The 13,965-nt window shown below is 41.7% G+C and overlaps 1 protein-coding gene across 1 annotated transcript in view; it reads right to left on the bottom strand.

The window, feature by feature from the left end:
• LOC140212299 (3-hydroxyisobutyrate dehydrogenase, mitochondrial-like) overlaps nucleotides 1-13,965 on the bottom strand; it is a 151,326-nt gene that overhangs the window by 108,586 nt on the left and 28,775 nt on the right. Inside the window, exon 4 of the mRNA XM_072283003.1 lies at nucleotides 12,392-12,513. Coding sequence (XP_072139104.1) covers nucleotides 12,392-12,513 — 122 coding nt within the window. The remainder of the gene's footprint in view (nucleotides 1-12,391; nucleotides 12,514-13,965) is intronic.

The following is a 13,965-nucleotide window of genomic DNA, read 5'->3' as shown; positions in this document are numbered from 1 at the left end:
CAGAAGCAAGCGAGACAAAGTCTGCAGAAGAACTGTGGCAAGTTCCCAAAGATGCTTGGAACAGCCCGATTTCCTTATAAAACAGCATATCCAAGAGAATTGATGTAGTTTTAAAGGTGGTCACATCAAATATTGATTTGATTTATTTTTTTTTAAAACTCTTTACTACTCTTTATAGTAACCTTTCAATTCATTATTTTTGAAAGCATCTTTGCTTTACAGAATTTTTTAACATGTGCCTAAGATTTTTGCACAGCCCTGTAGATTGATTATTTATTGGGATACTGCGCGGAATAGGCCCTTCGAGCCACGCTGCCCAGCAACTCCTGACGTAACGCTAGCCCAACCATGGGACAATTTACAATGGCCGATAAACCTACCAATCGGTACATCTTTTTGTACTGTGAGAGGAAGCCCACACAGCCACAGGAAGAACGTACAAGCTCTTTACAGACAGCCGCAAGAATTGAACTCGGATCGTCTCTACTATAAAACATTGTGCTAACCACTACGCTATTGTGCCGCCCTACACTTATGTTTTTTATCCTCTTTGCAGTTTATAATTTTTTTTATTCTGTATTGCAGCATACTGCTACCACACCACACAGAATTAGTATGCAAGGTTCTAAGTCCTTGGGTAACATAAACGAGCTGTGGCTGGTTGGTAACTGAAGAGGCATACAACATGAAGCAGATCATATTTTATGTTATGGCCAGAAGCCCCATAAATGGAAGCCATCATAAGAGTAGCTTTCACTGACTTGTTTATGTTTTATCTACTGAATTTGAATTAGCTAGCAAGATTCTGAGTTGTATCTAGCTTTCTTTAAGATAAACGTATGGAATATGCACATAAAATTTCACTAGGTGTGGAAAACATTATAAATTTAAAATAGTTACTTTAATGTCACAGGAGGACTCTACAATGGATAGTCAAATCTGCCAAACACATCACCAGCACCAGCCTACTCGCCATCAAGGACATATATACAGAAAGGTGCTAGAGAAAAGACCAGCAATATCATGAAGGAACCCACACGCCCCGCTCATGGACTGTTTGCCCCACTCCCGTCAGAGAAGAGGCTACGCAGCATCCACACCAGGACCACATGACTCAAAGGGCAGGAGGGTAGCGTAGTGGTGAGCACAACGCTTTACAGCACCAGCAAACTGGGTTCAATTCCCGCCACTGTCAGTAAGGAGTCTGTACGTTCTCCCCGTGACCACGTTTCCTCCTGCAGTCCAAACACGTACCAGTTGGTAGGTTAATTGGTCATTCTAAATTATACTGTGATTAGGCGAGGGTTAAATCAGGGGTCACTAGGCTGCACAGCTCGAAAGGCCAAAGGGCCTATTCCATGCTGCATCTCAATAAATAAATAAATACCAATTATTTTTCCCAAGCCATCAGGTTGATCTACACCTCCACCCACTAGCCCCCTCCCATCATCTAGTGTTACTTTATGTTCATACAATCAGTCTATGTATACAAGTTACTTCTATATTTTGTTTTTAAATTTATATGTTTTCTTCTGTTTTTTTTTTAATTTGTGCTCTTCATGCTTATTGTGTTTTTTAAAAATTGTTTTCGATCTGGAGTAACAATTATTTTGTTCTCTTTACACTTGTGTACCGAATGACAATAAACAATCTTGAATCTTGAATACCAGAAAGCAAGTAATTGAGTCCGGTTGTGCTATTGAAACAGCAATCGAGGCTAAGACACTTGCCAGGAATTTTACTGTTCTGCTGAAGAATATTAACTTTAAGTCAACAAAAGCATCTGTTTTTACATGCCAGGGAAATTGGTGCAAGGGCAAAGCAGTACCACTCTTCCTGTCAAAGATGGATAAAAATGGTGGAGTAGACTCGATGGGCCGAAAGGCCTAATTCTGCTTCTATGTCTTAAGCTGTTATGGTCTAAAATCAAATCCAGACCTACATATTAAAGCTGATTTTATTCCCCACATCTGTCACCAGAAAAATATATTACTTGATGCAGTGATAATTCAATCATTTCTCTGCTTTAAGTTCACAGTCAAGATGGCAGAATTAGTCTTGGAATCCAGATGATTACAGGAAAAGAATGGAACTGCTTATCAAAATTTATCATGCAATAAATGTAAAAATAGACCATAATAGATTTGGCTGAACACAGCGCTCGCGAAGCTGGAAACAAGCAGCTGTAGCTCAAAGTCTAGACTCAATAATATGAAAAGCTTCCTGTGTAAATCCAAGTGAGCTACCGCTAACCAAAGAATTAAAAACAAGCTCCAGGGATGAGTGGAGATGGAAATGAAACAAGATTCTTCAAAAACATTATTCTTCAAAAAAAAGGCTTATTTTACAGGGCACATATACATGTACATTAATCAGATTTGCTCATTAATCTATGTACAATTAGATAATACAGGACAATAGACACAATGTCTTGATTTTGTAAGTGAAATGCAGATCATTGATATTGTTAAATCTAAACACAAGAAAGTCTGCAGGTGCTGGAAATCCAAAACAACACACACAAAACACTGGAGGAACTCAGCAGGTCAGGCAGCATCAACATAAAAGAGTAAACAGTCGACATTTCGGACTAAGCCCCTCCTTCAGGACTGGTCTCAGCCCAAAACGTTGACTGTTTACTCTTTTCCATAGATGCTGCCTGACCTGTTGAGTTCCTCCAGCATGTTGTGATTGTTAAATCTAGTTCGTTTTTGAGTAGGAAGTAATTTCACAATTTTAAACAATTACATGGGTTTTAATCTGGCATTACATTGACAAATGGCTTCCCAATAGCAGATAAAAGTCCAATTCACATTTGCATGTGAAGACTGGAGGCAAACTGTTAACTTAACATCATCATTAATTAAGGGGACAGGATATCTTTTTCATCCCCAAAGGATCTAGACATTTTATTGACTGCTGAAATATTGTTCATACCATAAGACAATATGAAAGTTCAAAGTCAATTTTATTATCAAAGTACACAAATGTCACCATATACAACCCCAAGATTAATTTTCTTGTGGGCATACTCAGCAAATCTATAGAACAGGATGAAAGATAGATCAACTAGAGTGCAGAAAAGAACTGTGCAAATGCAAATATAAATAAATAGCAATAAATAACAAAAACATGAGATAATTAGATAGACTCCTTGAAAGTGAGATTGTGGGTTGTGGGAACTCCTCAATGTATAGACAAGTGAGTGTAGTTATCCCCTTTTATTCAAGAGCCTGAAGGTTGAGGGGCAGTAACTGTTCTTGAACCTGAGGCTGCTGTACCTCCTACCTGAAGGCAGAAGCGAGAAGGGGGCCTGGTATTTTGTACGGTATATCCAATGAATAAGCACTGAGTTTTTTGTACTCAAGTGTTTATTCATTATCAAAAAAACAAATGCCGAGCACTCCACTATATTCAGTTTGCTGCAGCAGCTGAAGTAGTGATGGATCTTACGGTGACTATTAAAGCCACAAGCCAGGAGAGAGAATTTAAAAAGAAACATGGGTTTGGTTCAATCACTGACGACTCACGCTGGAGACATCTCTCTGAAGTTCTCTGAAAGGTTCAGAATATGATATAAAGGGGAACTTCTTTCCTCAGAGGGTAATGAAAGCGTGGAATGAGCTGTCAGTAGAATTGATGGATGTGGGTTCAATTGCAACATTTAAGAGAAATTTGGATAAGTACATTTATGGGAGGGGTACAGATACTAGACAGAATAATACTTTGGCATGAATGAAATGGGCCGAAGAGCCTGTTTCTATGTTGTAGTGCTCAATAACTCTTTAAGATAGCAGTCTACTTTTATTGTCTACATTTTCTTACAAGTTTTCATTCAGTGTCCAAACCCATGAACTGTTCCCTTGTAAGGAGTCACACCTGTGTCGCACAGACAGACAATAAACTAAAACAAAATCTCAGTGAGTTATGTCAAAGAAGTGATAGGCAACCACAAATAGATCTCTATTGTTAATTCTCTCGTCCATAACTTCAGTAATAATTTGGCCTATAAATGCAAACAGCCATTCTAATTCCTGCTTTCATACCTTCTGGAATTCACCATTTAAAAAAATTTCAAATTTTTTACTCAATTTTTGCATTTCAAACAGCTTAGACATTTCCAATGAGCTTACTTCTTACTTTGAATGGCAAATGTCTGATTGCATTTCCAACTTTTCAGCTAGAGAACTAATCTATGTTGCATGCACTGATCAAGATAGCATTGAGGCATGAACTGTAACATTCCCACCACCTAAGAGCCAGGCAAACTTTAACGAGAGGTGACGGGAGGGAGATAATTTCCTATCCTCGACATTCAATGTCACTATGATTGCCTGGATCCCCACCAATGAAGACATCAACTAGACTAGCCACATTAACAGGGAAGCCACTCGATCAGGTCAGAGGCTGGGTGTCCTGTGCCTTATAACTCATCTTGGTAGAACCCAAAGCCTTTTCACCATTTCAAAGGCACGAGTTAGGAGCCTGAAGGAAGAGCATCTGTTTACCTAGGTGAGTGCAGCTACAACCAGTGAAGCAGCTCATAACCACATTTGAGAAAAATGACCCACCAGATCAATGCTCAGATCACCACTCAAACATCCATTCTTCTCCACCAATGGATGACTCTGGCAGCAGCGTGGACTGATATTCCATTTCTCTGCAGCATCTGCCATATCTGCAATCGCTACCAAAGCAATGAGAGCAGCAGGTGCATAGGATCACCACTATTGCAGATGACCCAGTCATGCACCACCCTAACTTGAAGGAAATCATCATTATCATTGCGCCTAAATCCTGCGACTCTTTACCATCAGCTGTTTACAAATATTATGCAATTCCATCTTCTCAAGGACAGTTAGGAACAAGTAATAAATTCTGGCCTTGCCAGTGATACCCAGATTGTTTGTTCATTACGTACCATGTCGTAGGACATGGGCGATCATGGTATTTCCATGAAATTTTCCTACAGAAATAGCTTGTCGTTGCTTTTTTCTGGGCAGCGTCTTTACAAGATGGGTGACCCCAGCCATTATCAATACTACTCAAAGATTGCCTGCCTGGCGGCAGTGGTCACATAACTAGGACTTGTGATATGCACCAGCTGCTCATACGACCATCCATTACCTGCTCTCATGGCTTCACATGACCCTGATCAGGGGGCTAAGCAGGGACTACACCTTGTCCAAGGGCGATCTGCAGGCAAGTGGAGGGAAGGAATGTCTTATGTCTCCTTTGGTAGGGACATATCTCCACCCCGCCACCCAGACACAACCCTTAAAGTATGTACAAGTATTTCAAAACAACACTTTAGTTTAAGAGCTCCACTAAAATTTTCAAGTCAAGTATGTACTCGTGTTTCCAACAGCTCTTCTTTGGCTTGGCATAAATCTTTCAGTGATGTGCTTTGTAAGTTTTTAGACAAATAAAAAGCAGCAAAGATACTGCAAGTCCTTTTGGACCCTCAGGAATTTCATTACATTAAAAAAAAATGCAGCTTCTAATCTTTACTCAGTTTCATATCAGAACTAGGTCCGGAACGTGTGGTGACACTTGCGGGCTGGCTCCAGCACATCCTAAGGTTGTGTTGGTTGTTAACGCAAATGGGGCATTTCACTGTCCATGTGATAAATACAACAATCTATTTGTTTATTGAAATACAGCGCCGAGTAGGCCTTTCCAGCCCTTCAAGCCGTACTGTCCAGCAATCCCCAATTTAACCCTTTCCTAATCACGGCACAATCAATAATGACCAATTAACCTACCAATGGTATGTCCTTGGACTGTGGGACGAAACTAGAGGAGCTAGTGGAAACCCAACCCCTCATGAGAATAGCATACAAACTCCTTACAGACAACAGCAGGAACTAGTGGATTCCAGAAATGTCAGCAAACAAAACTGCAGATCAACCACCCCAATTCTCATTGCATTCAGAATCTCTCCTCTGCAGTTTATCCAAAAGTGTTTGCTGACTTAAACTGCATCAGTCCGCAAGTGCCAATTCACAATTCCCCTCTACCGCTGTTCGACTAAAAAGTGATCACTCTTGCACAGCCAAACTCCATGAACATTTTGGAAAATTTAATGTAACAGAGCAGTAAACCACAGGAACAGACCTTTTAGACCACGGTGATCTAAACTAATACAGGTAATGACGTCGAATTAAACAAATCCCTTCTGCCTGCAGATAGTCCATATCCCTCTATTCTCTGCACACTCATGTGCCTATACGCTCTGAATTACCTCTATCGTATCTGCCGCCACCACCAACCCTAGAAGCCGCAACTACGGATCTAAAAAAACTCACTCCACAGATCTCTTTGAACTTCCCCCTTATCAGCTCAAATGCATATCCTCTAGTATTCGACATTGTTATCCTGGGAAGAATATACTGACCATCTACCCTGTATCTATGTCTCTTATAATTTTATAAATCTCTATCAGGTTTCCCTTCATCTGCTGCTTCAAAGAAAGCACCCCTCATTTGTCCAATCTCCCTTTATAGCAATAGTCCTCTTATCTAGGCAGCATTGGTAAATCGACAAATTGGCTTATTATTGTAATATGTACTTGTCTTGCTTAAGGTTCACACAGATCAATTCATTACAACGGTGCATTGAGGTAACACAAGGTAAAGCAATATCAGAGTACAAAATAAAGTATTGCAGTTAGAGAGTCACATCCTGGTAAACCTCTTCTGCACCCTTGCGAAAAGCTCCAGTGTCCTTCCTATGACAACCAGAACTGAATGCAGCACACCAGATGCAGCCAAAACAGTTTTACAAAGCTCTTAAACTTAATGCCTCGGTTCATAAAGGCAAGAATGCCATGCAGCTTCTTTATTACCCTATCAACTTGTGCAGCTACATTCATGGAGCTATGGATTTGGAACCTGAGATTTCTCCGTATATCGATGCTGTTGGGTCCTGCCATTAACTGTGTCTGTCTCTTTATATTTGATCTCCCAAAGTGCAACACCTCACACTTACTCAGATGAAACTGTATCTGCCATTCTCCGCCCATGTCAGTAAGTCATCTCTATCACGCTGTACCTTCTATGCAATCTGCAATGCCACCAATCTTTGTGCTATCTGCAAACTTACTACATCACACGTCCAAGTCATTTTATATACAGGTGTCCCCCGCTTTTCGAAAGTTCGCTTTACCAAACCTCACTGTTACGAAAGACCTACATTAGTACCCTGTATTCGCTTTCAGAAGGTGTTTTCACAGTTACAAAAAAAAATTCAGTGTGCTATAAAAGGCAGCGCACGCCCCGAGCAGCCGCTCTCCCCCGGATTGGGAACTGCTTTGCTTTAATACGTGCCTGTGAGCAGCCGTTTGCAAGATGAGTTCTATGGTATCAGAAAAGTCTGGGAGAGCTCGTAAGGGTGTTACACTTACAGTAAAGCTAGACATAATTAAGTGTTTTGATCATAGTGAACGAAGCAAGGACAACGAGAGTTTGGCTTGTGGAAGCTGACGAACATGATGTTGAAGAGGTTTTGGCATCCCATCACCAAGAACTGACAGATGAAGAGCTGATGCAATTGATAGAAAAAAGGATAACAATCGAAACCGAATGAGTAATGATAAAGTACGACTTTAATTTTGAAAGTGTACGTTGGTTTAGGAGATATTTGCAGGATGGTTTGAGTCCTTATTAAAGAACCGTGTGATAGAAAAATGCGTGAGACTCAGCAGTCAAGCAAGCCTTCCACAACAGCCACAGCAGATGAGGAACCTTGACCTTCGATATCGAGGCGGGCAGTCATATTCCATCCACACTCAGGTTGGAGGTACAACACCTTATATTCCTTCTGGGTAGCCTCCAACCTGATGGCATGAACATCAACTTCTCTAACTTCCACTAATGCCCCACCTCCCCCTCGTACCCCATCTGTTATTTATTTATATACACACATTCTTTCTCTCACTCTCCTTTTTCTCCCTCTGTCCCTCTGACTATACCCCTTGTCCATCCTCTGGGTTCCCCCCCCCCTTTGTCTTTCTCCCTGGGCCTCCTGTCCCATGATCCTCTCGTATCCCCTTTGCCAATCACCTGTCCAGCTCTTGGCTCCATCCCTCCCCCTCCTGTCTTCTCCTATCATTTTGGATCTCCCCCTCCCCCTTTCAAATCTCTTACTAGCTCTTCCTTCAGTTAGTCCTGACAAAGGGTCTCGGCCTGAAATGTTGACTGTACCTCTTCCTAGAGATGCTGCGTGGCCTGCTGCGTTCACCAGCAACTTTGATGTGTGTTGGTTGAGTCATAGGAGAAGATGAGCTGCCTGCTCTAATGGACACAGGCGACGAGATCACACCCCAGTGTCCCACCACCCCAACCCCCAGGCCGCGGACAGATACCAATTCGCGGAAAGTGCAATGGTAGCTGGGATGCACACAGCACATCTTTAAGAAAAAGCCGAAATAAACATGCTAATTAATTAGGTGCTGCCGACACATAATTGTCGGCCCAGATCAGAGAAGACACAATCGGAAATCGGCACTGATCTGGGCCGACAATTACGTGTCAGACAGCACCTAATTAATTAGCTTGTTTATTTCGGCTTTTTTCTTAAAGATGTGCTGGGTGCCTCCCGGCTACCACTGCGTTCCTGAATGCTTCATGGCAATGTATCGCTTGGCGGCCTGGAGGGTGGGGGCCACTGCACCACCCAACCTGCGACGACTCAGTCTAACACACCATCATCTGTGTGCTCGGCAAACTATCTTCCCAATTCTGGTAAGTGATACTACACTGTACATACATTATTTCTACTTTATATAGGCTGTGTATTTATCATATCATTCCTGCTTTTACTATATGTTACTGTTATTTTAGGTTTTATGTGTTATCAAATCATGCCAAATAGGTTATTTTTGGGTCTGCGAACGCTCACAAAATTTTCCCATATAAATAAATGGCAATTGCTTCTTCGCTTTACAACATTTCGGCTTACAGACCCTTTCATAGGAACGCTCTACCTTCGGATGGCAGGGGAAACCTGTACACGACAAACAGCAGAGGTTCTACCATCGATCCCAGCAGAACACCTCTAGTTACGGACCTCCAGCCAGAATAACACCATTCCACCACCACCCTCGTCCTTCTATGGCGGGATTTCCCAACCCTTTTTATGCCACAGATGCCAGGTTGGGAATACCTCTTCAACAAGCAAGACGATTCTGAATCCAAATGGCCAAGTCACTAATGCATCTTAAGCTTCTGGATGAGCCTACCTTGAGGGAAACATCTGTCTAGAATCAGCTCGCGAACCCAATTTCAATCTTAAGCTACTCTTCCCATTTCTGTACAGATAAATAACTGATACCCTACTTCAAGCTGTTCATATAGATCAATTCATCACAACAGTGCCGTGACTTGGTCTCCATGGACATCAGAATCAGGTTTAATATCACCGGCATGAGTCATGAAATTTGTTGTTATGTATCAACAGTACAGGTTTCCCCCGCCATCCGAAGGTAGAGTGTTCTTATGAAAGTGTTGGTAAGCAGGAAGGTCGTAAAGCAAAGAAGAAATTACCATTTATTTACATGGGAAAAATTTGTGAGCGTTCGCAGACCCAAAAATAACCTACCAAATCATGCCAAATAACACATAAAACTTAAAATAACAGTACATATAGAAAAAGCAGGAATATGATAAATACACAGCCTATATAAAGTAGAAATACTTCTCTACAATCGTTGCCCGCACTGTTCTCCGTAGCGAAAATCTCACGCAAGCGCTCTCAGCAAAAACACGGTTCAAGTGCTCTCCGGTAACCTTTAAGCTATGAAGCTGCCAAATCATACCAAATAACACCTAAAAATACACAGCCGATATAAAGTAGAAATAATGTATGTACAGTGTAGTATCACTTACCGGAATCGGGAAGACAGCACAGAGCACACTGATGATGGTGTGTTAGGCTGAGTCAGAGGTTGGGGTGGTTCAGTGGTCACCACCCTCCAGGCCACCGACTGGTACCATCCACGAAGGATGCAACGGTAGCCGGGAAGCACCCAGCACATCTTTAAGAAAAAAGCCGAGATAAACAAGCTAATTATTTAGGTACCGCCCGGCACGAAATTGTCGGCCCGGATCAGAGGCGATTGCCCATTGCGTCGCCTCTGATCTAGGCCGACATTTACATGGTAGGCGGCACCTAATTAATTAGCTTGTTTTTTTTTCAGCTTTTTTCTTAAAAGGTGTGCTGGGTGCATCCTGGCTACCGCTGCATTCTCTGCGGATCGGTATCTGTCCACGGCCCGGGGGTTGGGGTGGTGGGACACTGGGGTGTCATCTCATCATCGAACAGGGCAGGCAGGTCATCTTTATCTATGTCTGCCTGCCTCAATGTCGAAGGTCGAGGTTCATCGTCTGCTGTGGAAGGCTTGCTTGACTGCTAGCCTCGCACATTTTTCTATCATACAGTTCTTTGTAAGCACTCAAACCATCTTGCCCTAAACCGACATACCCTTTCAAAATTAAAGTCGTACTTCATCATTGCAGCAAAAATCTCACGCAGTTGCTTCACGTTCAGTTCCTGGACGACTTCACTTTTGGTCTGTTCGCTACTGCATTTGATTTCGATTGTTATCCTTTCCTCTTCCAATTGCATCAGCTCTTCATCTATCAGTTCTTGGTCATGGGATGCCAAAACCTCTTCAACATCATCTTCATCAACTTCCACAAGCCAAACTCACTTTGTCCTTACTTCGTTCACCATGATCCAAACGCTGAATTATGTCTAGTTTTATGCTAAGTGTAACACCCTTATGAGTTCTTTTAGGCTTTTCTGATACCCTAGAACTCATCTTGCAAACGGCTGCTCACAGGCACGTGTTTAAGCAATGCCGGCTAGAATGCCGTTCCAAATCCGGGGAGGAGCAGCTGCTCGGGGCGCACGCTGCTTTTTTCCGCGCGCCGCTTTTTTCATGCTCTGCTTTTTAGTGCGCTGCCTTTTGTCATAACAGTAAAAACACCTTCTGTTAACGAAAACAGGGAACTAATGTAGATCTTTCGTAACAGTGAGGTTTCGTAAAGCGAACATTCAAAAAGCAGGGACACCTGTACAATGCGATACATAATAATAAACAGTAAGTTACAAGCATATATTTTTTAAAGTTAAATTAAATGTTCGGGCAAAAGAGAGAGAAAAAAAGAAAAACTAGTGAGGCAGCGTTCATGGGTTCAACGTCCATTCAGAAATCTGATGGCAGAGCAGAAGCTGTTGCTGAATCTCTGAGTGTGCATCTTCAAACTCTTGTACCTCCTCTTTGAAGGTAGCAGTGAGAAGAGAGCATGTCCTGGGTGACAGGGGTCCTTAATGATGGATGCCACCTTTTTTAAGGCATCTCTCCTTGAAGATGTCCTGGATGCTGAGATGGCTAGTGTCCATGATGGAGCTGACTGAGTTAACAACTTTCTGCAGCTCATCTCAATCCTGTGCAGTACCCCCACCCCTATACCAGATGGTGATGCAGCCAGTTAGAATGTTCTCCAGGGCAGATTCCGGCATTAATATAGCCGGGGCATTCAAAACTGGTAAAGACTAAAAATTAAGTACTTGGGAATGGGAATATATATAAAAAAAATTCATTCATAGAACCATAAACCACCATGAAGTACTTACGGAGAGGAATAAAGAGCTGATGTTTCAGACTGAGACTCTCCATCAAGGCCTGATAAAGGGTCTTGGCCTGAAACTTTGCTACTTAATCCTTTCCATAGATGCTGCCTGATCCGCTGTGTTCCTCCAGTAATGATGTGTTACTGTTGATTTCCAGCATCTGCAGAATCTCATGTGTTTGTGAACAGTCATGGCTTTCTGACAAAAATTCAACAAACCTATATAATCAAATCAAAATTTGATTTTTTTTCCCTCTGTAAATCATTGAGCCTGAAGTCATGGTCTGCATTTATATAGCAGTATACCTCCCCACCTATTGTGAATCTGCTGGTGTTATTTAGGATTTGCAATTGCATGCATTTTGTGCCAACATAACTTTGTCACTGCATTCAAATTACAATACTACCTTTACCCTATATGTAATTTTGATTTGAATCCCATCTCCAGGGTAGTATTGCGTTATGATCCTTTACAAGTCCAGTCATTTTGTCAACTGACCTTTAACTTTATTGTCTTTCATGCAAATTCTTGGTTATTGAAGTGTTTAAACCATGTAACCAGGAGGATATACCTACCTAACCTGCTGTCCAAGCATATATTAAATTTATGTTGCAAAATAAAATTGAGGCCCTGGTTTCTGCTCTGATCAATAAGATTTTACAGCCATCAGGAAGTTAAGCACACTGTACCTCAATGACAGACAGCTTTCTTGCAGGCATTTCCTTTATGCAATTGTCACCTTAAGGATGCATACCTCCTGATACAGGCGCATCCATGAACAGTGCTCCAGTCTTTTCTGCTGCCTTGGCCATTTCCTGAGAAACTGAAGGATCAATGGTGCTCGAATCAATGAGCAGTGATCCTTTCTTGACTTTCCTATGAAGAAATACCAGATTAGTTCAAGACAAAGAATACCTTTAAAACATTTGCCACTCAGCCACAGGGAAGCATGGTAGTGTAGTGGTCAGCACAACGCTTTACAGTACACGTGACCAGGGTTCAATTCCTGACGCTGTCTGGAAGGAGTTTGTACGTTCTCCCCGTGACCACGTGGGTTTCCTCCGGGTGCTCCAGTTTCCTCCCAGTCCAAAGACATACCAGTTGGTAGGTTAACTGGTCGTTGTAAATTATTCTGTGGTTAGGCTAGGGTTAAATTGATAGGTTGCTGGGAGGCGTGGCTTGAAGGACTAGAATGGCCTACTCCACATTGTATCTCAATAAATCAATCAATCAATAAATAAATAAAGCCATTGGGCATAATTAAAGCAGAGGTTGGTAGGCTCTTGATTAATAAGGGGCATCAAAAGTCATGGGGAGAAGGCAGGAGAATGGGGTTGAGGGGGAGAACAAAACAGCCATGATGGAATGGCAGAGCACTCGATGGGCCAAATGGCCTAACTCTGCTTCTAACTCTTTCATGGTCTAGTTCTGTAAAAAAAAAATGCTGTACTCTATGTGATATGAAAACAAAATCAACTTAGTGGCTAAATCATAGAAAACAAAACTGAATTTTCACTCTGCTTTTACCATGGCCAAAAGGAAGATTATCACTGACACCATCTGCATATTTACCAATAAGCTCCAGTGAAGATCAGAGTACTGGACACTTTCTGGTGAGGGATGAGGACTGAAATATGGACAAGGCCCCTGCTAAACCTTTACCCTCTCTAGCTTACTTATTTTAAGGAAACTTAACATGTTTGGTTAAAAAAAATAACAGTGTCAGCAGTACTTTAACCATTGCCTTGCAATCCAATTAACAAATAACAAGTTGCCACATAATATGCAATTCCATAATTAATACTGAAAAATCAGACAGCCCCTCTTTTTCCTGTCAAATAAAAGTGATTTGCATTTGATCCACTGCACCTGTTCCACTCAAAAAAAGGACGTATTTTAAACTATAATCACCTCAGCTTCCTCTACCCTTACAGACATCAAGTTTCGGAACACCGCTATCCTCAGGGTGGATAAAAATTCTTGCGTCTCTTCCAATTCTTCTGCAATTACTTTAAAACTACATCTCTGGTTCAGATTTTCATAAATGCTGCCTCACATGCTGAGCTCATCCAGCATTTTGTGTGTGCTACCCTTGATCTCCAGCAGCTGCAGAATATTTTGTGTTTATTATATGCAATAGAATTTATGCCCAGAATCCTTTTAAATTGAGCTAATCAATTAATATCATTATATTGTGCGCATTTTTACGAATAGTACGAAGTTGAGCATTTGATCCCTAGATCCAGATTGAAAGATTATAATCTGGACCCAGGGGCTAAATGCAAAACTCTTTAACACTGTACTCCTCCTTTTGTGGAACATATGAAA

Source organism: Mobula birostris, chromosome 19 (genome assembly GCF_030028105.1).
Source record: "Mobula birostris isolate sMobBir1 chromosome 19, sMobBir1.hap1, whole genome shotgun sequence".
In the NCBI taxonomy this organism is placed as follows: domain Eukaryota; kingdom Metazoa; phylum Chordata; class Chondrichthyes; order Myliobatiformes; family Myliobatidae; genus Mobula; species Mobula birostris.
This window is presented reverse-complemented; position numbering and strand designations above follow the sequence as displayed.